Here is a 13,940-nt window from a genome sequence, read left to right on the forward strand (position 1 = left end):
GCATTACTTCAGTTCATCTTCAGCTTCTACTACTGACTTGAGAGATGTGTTTGTCACAGTTGTAATTGTGCTCTTAAGATGCTGGGTCAAAAACCAGCAAAATATTAGTTGAATAAATTAATTATATATTTTTCTCTTTGTCTTATTACTGTGAAGAGCTCATGAATAAGCAAAAACACCTAAATCCATTTACACTGAAGTTCTAGAGAACAAAAGAAGTTGAAAGAAAAAGGAAGAGAAGAAACTTGTTCGATGAGTTTGAATTTGTCTGTAAAAATGATGTTGGACAGCTGTTGCTCATGTTGTAGCAAGTTTAATGGAAAGCAAAGAAATAATGAATGCCAGTTCACTGGAATAGTGCCCATCATATAGGATACTGAAAAGGACTATGTTGCTTACCGACTCATTTCAACAGTTGAAATGAGTCAGTATGCTGAGTAAATGAAAAAATGGCATGTAAAATGCTTTCTGCATGGAAAAAAAAAAAAACATGTTTGAGAAGTAATGAAAGTTATCAGTTTATTCTCAACTAGTGAGTTGAGAATAAACTGATAACTTTCATTACTTCAAGAATGGTAAGAAAGCCTGTGTTTAAGACACTGGGGTGTTTCAGCATTTCAAAGTTTAAGTGGGAAGGAGAAATGGAGCACTGTTGTCAGTAAAACTAAGATTTTGCTGACAACAGTAAAACCATTAAGAGAAAGAAGGCAAGTGAGAACACAGAGCACTGGGCCCTCCTGCATGACGAAGAAGTTCGAAGAGAAAAAGTATTCACCATAATTTGATCGATTGGAGAAAACTGGCTATCCAAGCACAGATTTCTCAAAACTTTTCCACAATATGTATTCAGAGACAGGTAATGTCAGGCCAGGAAATCGCGCCTATGAATCTATAAGCTAGATTTACCTTCCTTTTTGGAATACATCTACGTTCCATGATTTGGGATAGATGCCAGTATAAATGAGGTAAAGAAAATACAGGTGACAGGATTTTCATTTTCTGGAGTGCGGGTGACTAAAACTGGGAAAAGAAAATATTAAGAACAAAGAATTTTTTCAAAACTATGTTCAGACTCTACTGATGTCCTTCTAATGAAAGCCTAAACTTTCTGGTATATAGGTGCACAAGTTAGAGCAGAAGAATGATACCAGTAAGCCAGCTTCATCTTCAGTTGTTGTAGTCTCATATGGGTGGGAAAGACATGAACAGAAGTTATTTACGATGACTCTGCAAAGTACCAGAAGGCAGGACTATTTGTATACAGGAGGCAAGTTTTCTGCATTTGGCCTTTTTATAGGTTTGTTTTCATTTGATTTGTTGTTTGTTTTGCATATGTTGCATGCTTCAAGGCACTAAAATTAGAGTTCTTTGTTAAGCCACTTATGGTATGCTAATTTTTTGCATACAGTAACTTGTTTAGAGTAAATGTTAGCCAAGAGAGCAGCAGCAGTCTGCCTATGCATAGGAGGAGAAGAGATCCTATTAACGATCTGACTTAGCAGCACTGTTGCAGAGCCAAAGGACATAAGATTCAGAATGGTTGAGTAAAGAGCAATCTACAAAAGAAGCATTCTACTTATTACCCTGGTATTCAATTAGATTATTTGTGTAAAATCACTGTTTACATATAGCAAATACTCCCCCATTTGTATGGAACTAAAATGGGGAAACCAGTTAGAGTTGTGAATACTAGTCATCAAGAAAGATCATTCCACTATATAAGTGGTTATTATAAATATTATAAATGATATAAGAAATAATTTGAGGGGAGATATTCAGTTGTGTACTGATGATGAAAAGTTAGATAAGGTATTAATTAATCAAGGTGATGTGGAGGGCTTGCAGGATGATTTGAATAGGCTGACAATATGAGCAAAACATAATTGATATCAATTTAGGTTAGTTGGGAGATCACTATCCTACTTGGTGGAAGCCTGATGAAAGACTTGAAGTTTCATGTTTGGTCTCCAGAGCAATGTTTGCAGATTAATTATGTAAAAACTAAATCCCAAAAATATATAAAATTAATAAAAATAGAAAGAAATCCTTTGCCAGCTCATGGTACTGTAAGTGTACAATCTTCTGAGTGAGAGTCACATAAAAGTGGACAAGCTTCAGCAATAGAAAGTATAAGATCTCAGGGTAGTTTTCAGAATTTTGGAAGCATAAAGAAGGCAAATTGATGTCTCAAGGAACCCTTCAATCAGAAGACCCAAACCAGAAGATGTCAAATCATGAATGACACACCATAGCCCTCGTGAAAGAGAGTAAAATAGATAGTTTGGAGATTTAAAAGTAGATTGCTCATTATGATAAATTTGTGGATCTAAATACAATTTTGAGTTAAATAAATTTAAATGAAATTAAAGTTTACAATTTATATTTCAACCTTCATATCAAGTTCAGCCTCAGGGTACATACACACACTTTGCAAAAGCCACTTTACCATGGCACTACTGCAAGCTATATGTTTTGAAATCATGACCTGTCTAGTCTGACATGTTGTGGTTGAGGGGAGGGGGAAATTTATGTGATTATATCAATCCTATTCAGAAAACAACTTATTATTGTCACATTAATTTTCCTAAAGTCCTTCATTCATTTATTAATATTATAATGCGCGAGAAAACCTCAGTTCTGTTTCACTATATTATATGTCTATTTTGCTATTCAAACTGATCTGAATTCTGAAGTCTTCTTGTTGACTTTTGATTCTGTAGATACATGGTTTGCAAATTAAAGCTGTTGTCTTCTCAAATACTTATAAGGCTAATCTGAAGTTGATATTATTGTTCCATGTCTATTATGCAAACTGCAACAAATAGGGATGGATATGAAAGTGGCAATATAGATAAAAAGGTGGCTGATGGACAGATACCAAAAAAAAAAAGAGTGGTATATGGAGGAGCAGAATCCAGAAGAAGACAGGTAACTAGTGGTGTGCTGCAGGACTATATGATTAGACCACTGCCATTTAATTTGTACATAAATGATATAAGAAATAATTTGAGGGGAGATATTCAGTTGTGTACTGATGATGAAAAGTTAGATAAGGTATTAATTAATCAAGGTGATGTGGAGGGCTTGCAGGATGATTTGAATAGGCTGACAATATGAGCAAAACATAATTGATATCAATTTAATATGGAAAAGCGGTGTACCACATTAAGGGAATTGTACTACAGGAAATTGATGAAGCCAGGAATTTGAGGTTAATAATAAATAGAGAGTTGAAGTTTAGAGTTTCCAATGCTCAAGTAGCCAGGGTAGCTCACAGGATTACTTGGTTATTGAAGAGCACACTAACAAAATAGAGATAAGGGAGTTATCATTCCTCTTTATACAGCCTTGGCAAGATCAAATCTGGATTGCTGTGCTCAGTTCTGGTCACCTGGGGATGAGGAAGTGGTGCAGAGGATCCAGACAAGTGACCAAGATGGTGTGTGGTCTGTGGAATGCTCCCTATGAGGACTGATTAAAGGTTTGTGGATTGCAAAAGTTGGTTGACAAGCAAAAAAAAAAAGGGGAGGAAGGGGAACATGATACAAACATTTAAGTTACTTAAAGGATTGTATAGGTCTGATGCAGGTGAAATGTTTCCATACTGCTTGTGTGTGTGGGGGGGGGGGGGGGGCAGAACAAGAGACAAGAGGTTGGTTATCCCTTGGCTAAGAACGTGGTTAGCAGGGGAACAAGGACTGATTTTTGCTTGGAGTGGTGAATGGATGAAATGGGTTGCCTGAGTCAGTTGTTGATACTGTGGGTCTCCCGCAATGAGTCGTCCATGCAATAATAATAGTTATTCTCAGTCATTTGTGAAATGAAACATGTGGAGGCCAGAGGTATGTTATTTAAATATTCGAGATTTTTAGGCCACCATTTAATGGAAGCTATCATCTGCTTTAAACATTTGTCTAAGAACTGAAGCAATGACAGATGGGGAATCACATACCAAACACGCCCACAAGTGTTTAAAATTACTTAAGATGTAAATGAATGGATTTAGAACAAAGTAAACAGAATGCTGATATTTGGTCTTGGTCTCCCCATTCCACCTCTGGAACATATCAAATTAAAATCTCATCCACCACTCGTAATTTATCTTACAGCTGGGTTCAATTTAAAACTACATTTCTTCTCCTTTTAAATAAAGTGAGCATACTTTTAAATTTAACTATGAACGAAAGATACAATACTGAGCATGTAACAACAGATCATAAACGCTTTCCTATATGAATTTTAATAGTTGATTTTCTTTACTGCGTGAAATTCAAAGTGATATCGAACTTAAACTATAAATACAACTCACCGAAATGCTTCAAACGTAGGCTTCGAAAACAACCCACCGGCTTCGAGCATATTGGGCAAAAAATCAACAAATGTCAAAGCTCCACCAAGAGAAGCATGTTGTCCAGTTGCTTCCGAGTACGATGGAGGTACAAAATTTTCCTCTGAATTCCACACGGAGGCCATCACCTAATCCAAACCTTGAAAAACCTATTAATACAGCCACTACTGATGTCACCATCTCATGTCATAATTGAAAATACAACATTTCATATACATCATGTGATATCAGATGGTAATGACTCCGCTCAGCGGTCAAATTGTCACTGCACGATTTAATTTTTTTGTTTCATAAAACCCTCCAAGGCAAGTAATAATAAATTATTTTGCATTTGTAGGACACATTTTGGTTAGCCTCCAATCAATCGATATTTTCCAAGCAGCTTGGAAAATTATCGATGACAGAAACTTTCCAAGACTTTACAAGGAAGGCTGAATGAATTAATCTCTGGTGAAATTGAGAGACTTCTTCCTCAAAGCGGCATGGAAATGATGTAAATAAACTGGTTTTTATTGTCATTGCTTCGTAAATTATTATTATTATTATTATTATTATTATTATTATTATTATTATTATTATTATTATTATTATTATTATTATTATTATTATTATTATTATTCACATAACTGACACACAGTCAAAACAAGATATCATTTAAACAACAATTTGACTGGTGATACAGAGCAATTCAGATTCTGCCCAAGAATCTAAGAATAGTATCAAGTAGTGTCGTAAAATACGGACTGTTCCAAGTAATGCTGTTTTATGTAGATCATATGGAGTCACTTCGTTGTTGTTTAATTGCTGTAAATAGTTGAACAGCTTCTTTGAAATTGCCCCAAGTGCGCAAATAACTATAGGGATGACTTTGGTGTGCTTAAGCCACAGCCGGCCAACTTCGATTGCCAGATCTCGATATTTAGTGATTTTTTTCCAGTCCTTTGTTGTTAATATTGTTATCACTGTGTTCTACGATATCAATAATCCAAACCTGTCGATGTTCGATAATTGTGATATCAGGTCTATTGTGGTCCAAATGACGATCAGTCAAAAAAAAAAAAAAATCAGCTAACGCCTTTTTATTCCCGTACACGGGGAGTAGGCGAGGCCATTTAGCCCTATCTAACTTTTGGAGACTGAGTGGGCAGTTCAATCTCCACTGGTACCAATCAGAGATAGATGGCCCAAGGCTATCACTAATTAAGCGGTACTCAGTGAAGAGAGACGGCTCAAATGTGCCACCATCTCGTGGTCCCTAACCCTAACACAATATATTTAATGTCTGAAATAATGTGGGTTCTACGGTCGATTTTCTTGAGTTTACAGGACGAAAAACCCGAGTTTCTGGGAGGAAAAACCTGCTTGCCCGTGCCAGAGATCGACTAACTCGGGAACCGGTCGAAAAAAGGCTTAGAAAAATTTCCTCTAGTCGCCGACTAGACTCGAAACCAAGACTTCCTTCGTGCGGCCAAGCGCCGTGGTTGGCAAACGCCACATCCACTGGGCTACACAGGCTCCCACATACAGTTTTACAGTGGCTACACTGCATTGTTCAGAGGACCTGGACAGAAGGACGAATTACAGATGATTGGAGTAGAGCTCTCATAGTACCCATATATAAAAAGAGAAATAAAACTGATTGTGAGATTTACAGAGGAATTTCTCTACTGAGTGTTCCTGGTAAGATTTTTGCCCGTATACTTGAGAAATGGTTGTGAAGGATTGTGGAAGAGAAGCTTGGTGAGGAACAAGCTGGATGTAGGCCAAATAGAGGGTGTCAGGATCAGATATTCACTTTACGACAAATAGTTGAAAAGTCACGTGAATATAACATAGATCTGTATTTAAGTTTTGTAGATCTGGAAAAAGCATATGACAAGGTTCTCAGAGAGACGATATTCAACACTGACACCATACAACAGTTGTATGGTGTCAGTGGATCATTATATCAAGCAATACTTAGTCTTTATTTGAGTTGTAATTCAGCAGTTAGAATTGAAGGAAGTACAGGGAGATGGTTTAATGTTAAATCTCGTGTCAGACAAGGATGTATATTATCCCCCTCTGTTATTCATTATCTATATGGATTACATTATGAAGGAAAGTGGTATTAAACCTGATATCAAAATTGGATAAGTTAATATCAACTCCTTGCTTTATGTGGATGATATTATACTTCTAAATAAATCCACTACAAGTCTGCAAGATTCCCTGACTAAATTGAATAACTGTTGCAATAAAGTGAACAAGTAAAACTTGTTCACTTTATCGAACAAGTAAAACATTTTAGCTACTTAGGCACGATTTTTAGTGAAGATGGTAAATTAAATATGGAAATAGACAGCAGCATCAACAACGCTGGTATGGTAGGAAGTCAACTGAATAAATTTATATGGAATAAGATAGGCCTGTGCAGCTTAGTGGAAGTGGCACTTGCATCCTCTGCACTTGGTCGCTTGAAGTCAGACTTAAGTTCAATTCTAGTTGCTGACTGGAGAAACTTTTTCTAAGCCTTTCTTCGACCGATTCCCGAGTTGGTCGATCTCTGGTACAGGCAAGCGGGTTTTTCCTCCCAGAAACTAGGGTTTTTTATCCCGTAAACTCAAGAAAATCGACCGTAGTGCCCACATTATTTCAGACAGTAAAATATCTTATTAGGGTTAGGTACCAAGAGATCGCAACACTTGTTTGCCAGCCTCTTCATCGGCGACTGCTATAATTAGTGATGGACATGGGCCAGCTATCTCTGATTGGCTACCGATGGAGATTGAACTACCCACTCAGTCTCCAAAAGCTAGATAGGGTATAAAGGCTTCGTCTACTCCCTATAAAGGGAATAAAAGGCATTAGCTGATTTTTTTTTTGGCGGAGGGATAAGAGAGAAATTACTCAAAACACTGAATTAGTTGTATACAAGACAGTGTTCAAACCAATTTTAACTTATGAATCTGAGAGCTGGGTCAGAAGTTAAACACTTGAGAAAAGACCAGATACTGCAGATATGAGAGTCCTGAGAAAGATTAGGAGCATGAACAGATGGCATCAATGGCAATATCATATTAAAATGAGGATATTAGGAAAGAACTTGACATTGTCAGCATCTAGGAATGCGTTAGCAGAGCTAATCTCAGGTGGTATGGTCACTTAAACAGAATGGGCAAGGAAAGATTAGCCAAACAAGTGTTCTCTGCCAGCTTGGGAGGAAAAGGACCCAGAGGAACACTAAGATATGGTGGATTGATACGATAAAAGTGCCTTAGATGATAGATATATAAATATAAGATCTGAGAATGTTGTAGATTTGACAGGCAACAGATTGATTTGACAGAAAATTGTAGGTAGGAAGTTAGTAATAATGTAAAATTTTCATGTAGTACTATTATATCCTGTACACCCCCTTGAAGGTAAATTTCAGGAATTTGATGACGATGAACACCGATGTCATGACCTTTCCTTCTGATGGAACCGACTTTGTCTTCTTTGGCACTGAACGATCGGCTTCTGTCCGATTCTACATTATCTTTTGGATAATGTGGAATCGAAGTTTCATCCATATTAATAAATCGACGCACAAAATCAGTTTTATTCTTGTTAAAACGCTCCAAGAACTGTTCAGAGATTTTCGTGCGAGTTCGTTTTTGATCTGCTGTGAGCAAGTGCTGCACTTGCTCACAGGAGATCTTGTGCAAAGCTTTTCATTAGTAATTCTTCATGCAAAATATATCCTACACGCAGAGGTAGACTGGGTCTTAAAATATTATTATTGTATTATTATCATTATTATTTGACACCTCAAGGGAGTTTAAGACTCAATGATGGAGAGCACCTACTCTACAACTCTCCATCTCCACCACTCAACCTCATCCACCAACCGCATCATCTAAACCAACGCCTTCTATTGTCCTCCACCACCACTACTAGTATCATCCATGTTCACGGTGGGATTCGAACCCGTAGCTTTTGGCTGGAGAGCAGATATGCTAACTACGCGATTGGTTGCCAAAAGACAAAGGGGGGGGGGGCCCACTCACAACTATTAACCTATCATTTAATTTTTATAAGAAATGAATAAAATTTTCAAAAAATACATAAGTGGAAAAATATACAATTAAAATTTTTGCGAAATGAATAAATGTATATTTTTTAGTAATTACAGTGTACATATATATTGTACATATTACTGAAAGTATACTGTTATAATTGAATTTCTACTTTTAATTAAATAAATGGTGAATATTTTAAATAGTTTGCTTGTACTGAACATTTTACACATTAACAGGTAGTTCAAAAGCATATTTCATGCAGTCCACTATATTAATAGCAATCGTTTCAATTCATTAGATCAAGGTTTCCCAAACTTTTCTTCCATTTCCCGGTTATTTTAATACTTCTTCTTCGTGACCCTCTAAAATTTTTATGGCCAATAGGTAAAATAAAACAGATTTGAATGTTCATAGAGTTTTCATTTGTTATTATTACAATAAAGAAGCATTTACTCTTGCAAAAATATAAATAAATTAAACTAAAGCCAAGTAATTTATTAATAAGAAATGTTGTTTGTTAACTAGAAACTTCAGGTTTGGAGGAACAGATGATAATTTTATTCTTAAATCCGGTTCGACTTCCAATCGGTTTCTATATTTGTTTTTTAGAAAAACCAGTGTTGAAAAGATTGTTTCACACAATCACACTTATAGGTTGTGACAAAAGGCATTAGAAATTTTATTGTTTTTTTTTGCTAAAACTTTTGGCTGTCTTGCCATCAGTGGTATTGTGTTGAAGATGTCTTTGAGTGCCGTGTCACAAGACAGTTTAATTATAGATTTAATATCTGAATCTGGCAATTCTGTCTCAGATTCTGCATTCACTGTAAAAGGGTTCCTTATCATGGGGGGGATATTCCTTCAGACTTGCCTGCAGTCCTAGCATATGTTCCTTGATAATAGCTGAAATCTCATTCGGTATGGAACTCATACTCGTTTTGTAATTCTGTTAGCTTTGTAAAAGATTTGTAATTCCCTGCTTCCACACAACGGGACCACAAATTGAGTGTTTTTGTTGCAGCTTCCACTTTCTCTTGTACTTTAAATACAGTTATATTGCTTCCTTGTAATGTCAGATTTAAATTATTAAAAAAATCAAAAATGTCACGAAGATAGGAAACCTTGATTAACCAACTGACATCATGAAAACTGTCTTTGAATTCAAATATTACATCCCTAGCAGTTGGGGGATGTTGGTCTAAGAACATTAAAACTTCATCCTTCATTTCAATAAGTCTTCTTAATACATTCCCTCTTGACAGCCATCGCACCTCGGAGGGTAAAAGATGTTATGTTCATCCCCATTTCTTTGCACAACGCAGATAATATTCTTGAATTCAGTGGAGACGAGATTTTATAAAGTTTACAAATTGTATGCACTCTTGCATAGTTGCATTTAAAAGCAATAAAATTCTTTTGACGGCCAATGCTTCTCTGTGAATTCTACAATGCACCCATACACAGTCTGGTGCTATGGCTGTGATCTTCGGAAAAAGTCCAGTACATGCGTCTGCACATTGCGCAGGCTCCATTGTTAATCAGTCCCACGCATTTCTTCCATTCAATGCCCTTTTCATTGATGTAATTTGCAATCGAATAAAAAATTTCTTCAGTTGTTGTTCTTGTTGTCAAAGGTTTACAAAAAAGAAATTCTGTGTGAGTTCTATTGTCACAATCGCATCTCACAAAACACATTAAATTGGCATTGTCCGATATGTCTGTACATTCATTGACTTGCAAGGGAAAAAAATGCACTCTCTTTTAAGAATAATTACGGTTGTTCAGCCGAACCCACCAGGCAAGGTACTCGTAATCAGTAAACACAAAATTCATTTTAGAAATTATGGACTTTACAACCATGTTATCAAAAACTCTTTTAATTTCCCGACGTTTCGATCTTCATAATAAGATCATCATCTGGAGCATATACATATATACAGGACAAGCTGAGTTACATTACATACAATAAGCTAGAGCAGGGGTCGGCAACGTATGGCTCCGGATCCGCATATGGCTCTTTGAATGAATAATTGCGGCTCTTTTCGTTATTTAACGATCTATCTAAACATAGAAGTAAAAAAGAAATTTTTTGTAGGTCAAATAACCCCTAACCATATGTCGATACTCAAAGAACGTCAGTTTACATTGGTTGGCGCGATCAGCCCGGCAGAGCCTTATGCGAGCACTACATTGTAGCGAAAATTAATCGCTACAAATTAAATTACCGGTAATTTGTAGCGAATGGCGATCGCTACGATAGCGCTACGATCGAGCAGTTGACTCTGACACATTTAGGCTAGCACATGTAGCGCTTGCCTGTCTATGAACGCGCCATTGTTTTCGCATATAGTGCAGGTGTGGTCTGTAATTCTGCTCACTTTGTTGAAATAAGTAAAGGTTTTGTAGTGGACGTTGCAGTGCTTTCATTTACTGGTCATTGTGTTAGGTAACGTGAATATTGTAACATTAAATTAAATATTAACAAAATAAAAATATTTTTATAGTATTTAAAATGTCAGCAAAGAAGAGAAAGATAGAACAAGAAAATTCGGGAGTTTAAAAGTGAATGGACCGAAACCTACGCATTTGTAACAAATACAGCAGGATTTCCAATGTGTTTAATATGCCATGAAAAGCTTTCAAACAATAAAAAATTAAATATAGAAAGACATTTTTTAAATAAACACGATACATTTGACAAGCATATCCACGGGGAGATGAAAGAAAAAAGGCAGTACAAGAGTTGCAACGCAAAGTAAACCTAACTAAATGTTCATTTTCTAAATGGATAAAAAAATCAAGAAATACAACTATTGCAAGAATTGTGGTTGTTCAAGAAGTTGTTAAACGAGGAAAACCTTTTACGGACGGCGAATATGTGAAAGAATGTTTTATTAAAATGTCCGAATTTCTCGTCTGCGATTTTAAAAACAAAGCGGAAATAATTACAAAAAGAAACGACATTCCATTATCTGCTAAGATTGTAAAGTACAGAACTTTACGAATGGTACAAGATATAACAAATCAGCAGGTTACAGATCTAAATTCAACACCAGAATTCTCCACTGCCTGTGACGAATCATGTGATGTGGATAACATTGCACAGATTGTACTTATTTGTAGATACATAAACTCACAAGGACCTCAGGAAGAATTACTCGATATACTGCCACTTACAGGACAAACTCGTGGAGAAGACATTGAATCTGCTGTTACCACTTGCTTGAAAAGTAAAGATATTAATATTAACAAAATAATATCAATTGCGACCGATGGGGCGCCTAGCATGAAAGGCACAAAAAAAGTTTTGTTTCTTTATTTAAAAAACAAATTTTGCATGACTTGTTTTCCTTTCACTGCATAATCCATCAAGAGATACTTTGTGCACAAAGTTTTCCAAAAGAGATAACAGTAGTGATGGATTTGGTTGTAGAAATTGTTAACAAAATAATGGCAATACCGCTACATCATCGGAAATTTTGTGAACTTCTTAAAGAAATCAATTCCGAATATTCCGATCTTTTTTTGCATAACAGAATAAGATGCTTTCCAGAGGTGCGGTGTTGATGCGATTTGCCACCTGCCTCGGAAAGGTTAAGTTGTTTCTAAGACAAAATGACATTGAATATGCACAATTAGAAGATACTCATTGGTCACAAAAATTCTACTTTTTGGTGAATATGACTTCCCATTTAAACGCACTAAATAAGAAACTGCAGGGAAAGGGAAATACAGTAGTTTTGCTTTTAGAAGTGATTTCGTTTGAACAACAATTATATTTGTTTACGACAGACTTAGAGAAAAACATTATTACATTTTCCTACGTTAAAGAAATATCAACAAGAACAAGCTGAAAATTCCATAAATTTAACCGTTTTCAAAGAAATTGGGGTAAATATGCGATCTGAATTTAATGGGAGATTTAAGGAGTTTAGAAAGAACAAGGCAACTATGTCATTTTTATTGCGACCACTTGAAATTAATCCTGCCGAATTAAATTTTTCACCTTTTGCTGGAATTGACGAGGCTGCATTTCACCTTGAGTTAGAGGACCTGAAAACCAAGGATTTGTGGAAATCAAAATTTAGAAATCTTAAAGCTAACCTGGAGGAGTTGGAAAGACAAAAATCTACCCTTGCAATACAACACAAATAATCTGAAATAGAAGATTTTAAAAAGCAAGATCTGATTGTATTTGACATGTGGAATTGTTTTCCGGACACTTACATTCAGTTAAAAACATACACATTTGGACTTCTATCGATTTTCGAATCGACATATTGTGTGAGCAAATATTTTCTAATATGAATTTTATTAAAAGTGAGATTATAAACCAATTAAACAACGTGAATCTTTCGTCATGTTTAAAAATGAAAATTATGGCGTATTCGCCGCATATTGAGAAACTATCCCAAGAAGTTCAACAGCAAAAGTCGCACTGAGAAAATATTTTAAATTAAAAAAATTAAAGAAATATGTATGTTATTGGATTTTATACATATGTTTTTGTAAGGAGAAGGAAATCTTTGTTTATGTCTATTTGTTAATCTTTGTTTATTATTTATTAATTTAAAATATCGTATAATTTGATGTGACATATCACCCCTGTGTTTTACAAGTATAATAACGTGTTACTGTAAAAAAAAATAAAATAAATAAAAAAATAATAAAATAATAAAAAAAGCCGTGCGGCTCTCTAATTTTATTTTTAACAGATATAATTTTAAAAATGGCTCTTCACTCCAAAAGGTTGCCAACCCCTGAGCTAGGGAAACAATGATTTGATCACAGGTTATTCTACTGGCATGACCTCTAGTGAAAAAAAAAAAAAGTATTTAGAATCTACATCTAAAAGAAAGGAGTAAATACACAAAAAATACGCTCTCTCTCGATGCTTAACTAAAACTGAACAAGCAGAGTGAGTACGTGGCAGGCGAATAAAACAAACGCCAGACCATCAAACGATTCAGCTGGTGGCGCAGTTGCCGCCGCGCAGCCTCGCCATTAGTTGAGCTACTTTACCCCAAACAAAGAGACTGTAAATGGCGATGCGGACGCAAACGGAGCGCGTTTTTCTCCTCTATTAATTGGATTATTTATTCATTATTCCCGATTAAACACTATTTACTTGTATTTTAGAGTTTCGTGCAAAAAAGAAAACCCAAAAACGAAACACCTAGGTTTTCGAGAGTTTTTTTAGGCGACCCGGCAATTAGCTTTCGTGACGCAAGTCGGGTCGTGACCCATCATTTGGGAAGCTTTGCACTAGATGATTGTGCGAATATGTCAATAATTGCTCCTGCATCCAATTCATCTAACAGTTCCTTTTCAATGGATAGCAACATGTATGATTCCAAGTTCTCCTCAGACAGTGAAATTCTTAGCCTTTTCATTATGATCTTTAGCTTTGAAAATGTCTTCTCACATTGGACTTGAGTAACTGATAGTGTGCAGATGACTTTATAAAGTACATAAAGGTTATCAAATGCCTTCTCATGAAGGCTGCTGAATGCCAAAATTTTTAGTACACGATGGGCAGGTGCTACAAA

The 13,940-nt window shown here is 35.8% G+C and overlaps 1 protein-coding gene across 4 annotated transcripts in view; it reads right to left on the reverse strand.

Annotated features, from left to right (window-relative positions):
- Nucleotides 1-4,514, reverse strand: part of LOC150110081 (uncharacterized) — a 204,044-nt gene extending 199,530 nt beyond the window's left edge. For all 4 annotated transcript variants that reach the window (XR_016548809.1, XM_090397831.1, XM_090397843.1 and 1 more), the window contains exon 1: nt 4,310-4,514. Coding sequence is in view for 3 of the 4 variants with exons in the window: in XM_090397831.1 (XP_090253957.1) it covers nt 4,310-4,473 (164 nt within the window). In the remaining variant the exon portion in view is untranslated. The remainder of the gene's footprint in view (nt 1-4,309) is intronic.
- Between the last annotated feature and the right edge of the window lie 9,426 nt (nt 4,515-13,940).

This window comes from Typopeltis vanoorti, chromosome 1 (genome assembly GCF_054136105.1).
Source record: "Typopeltis vanoorti isolate ZY-2024b chromosome 1, IOZ_Tvanoo_1.0, whole genome shotgun sequence".
Lineage (NCBI taxonomy): Eukaryota > Metazoa > Arthropoda > Arachnida > Uropygi > Thelyphonidae > Typopeltis > Typopeltis vanoorti.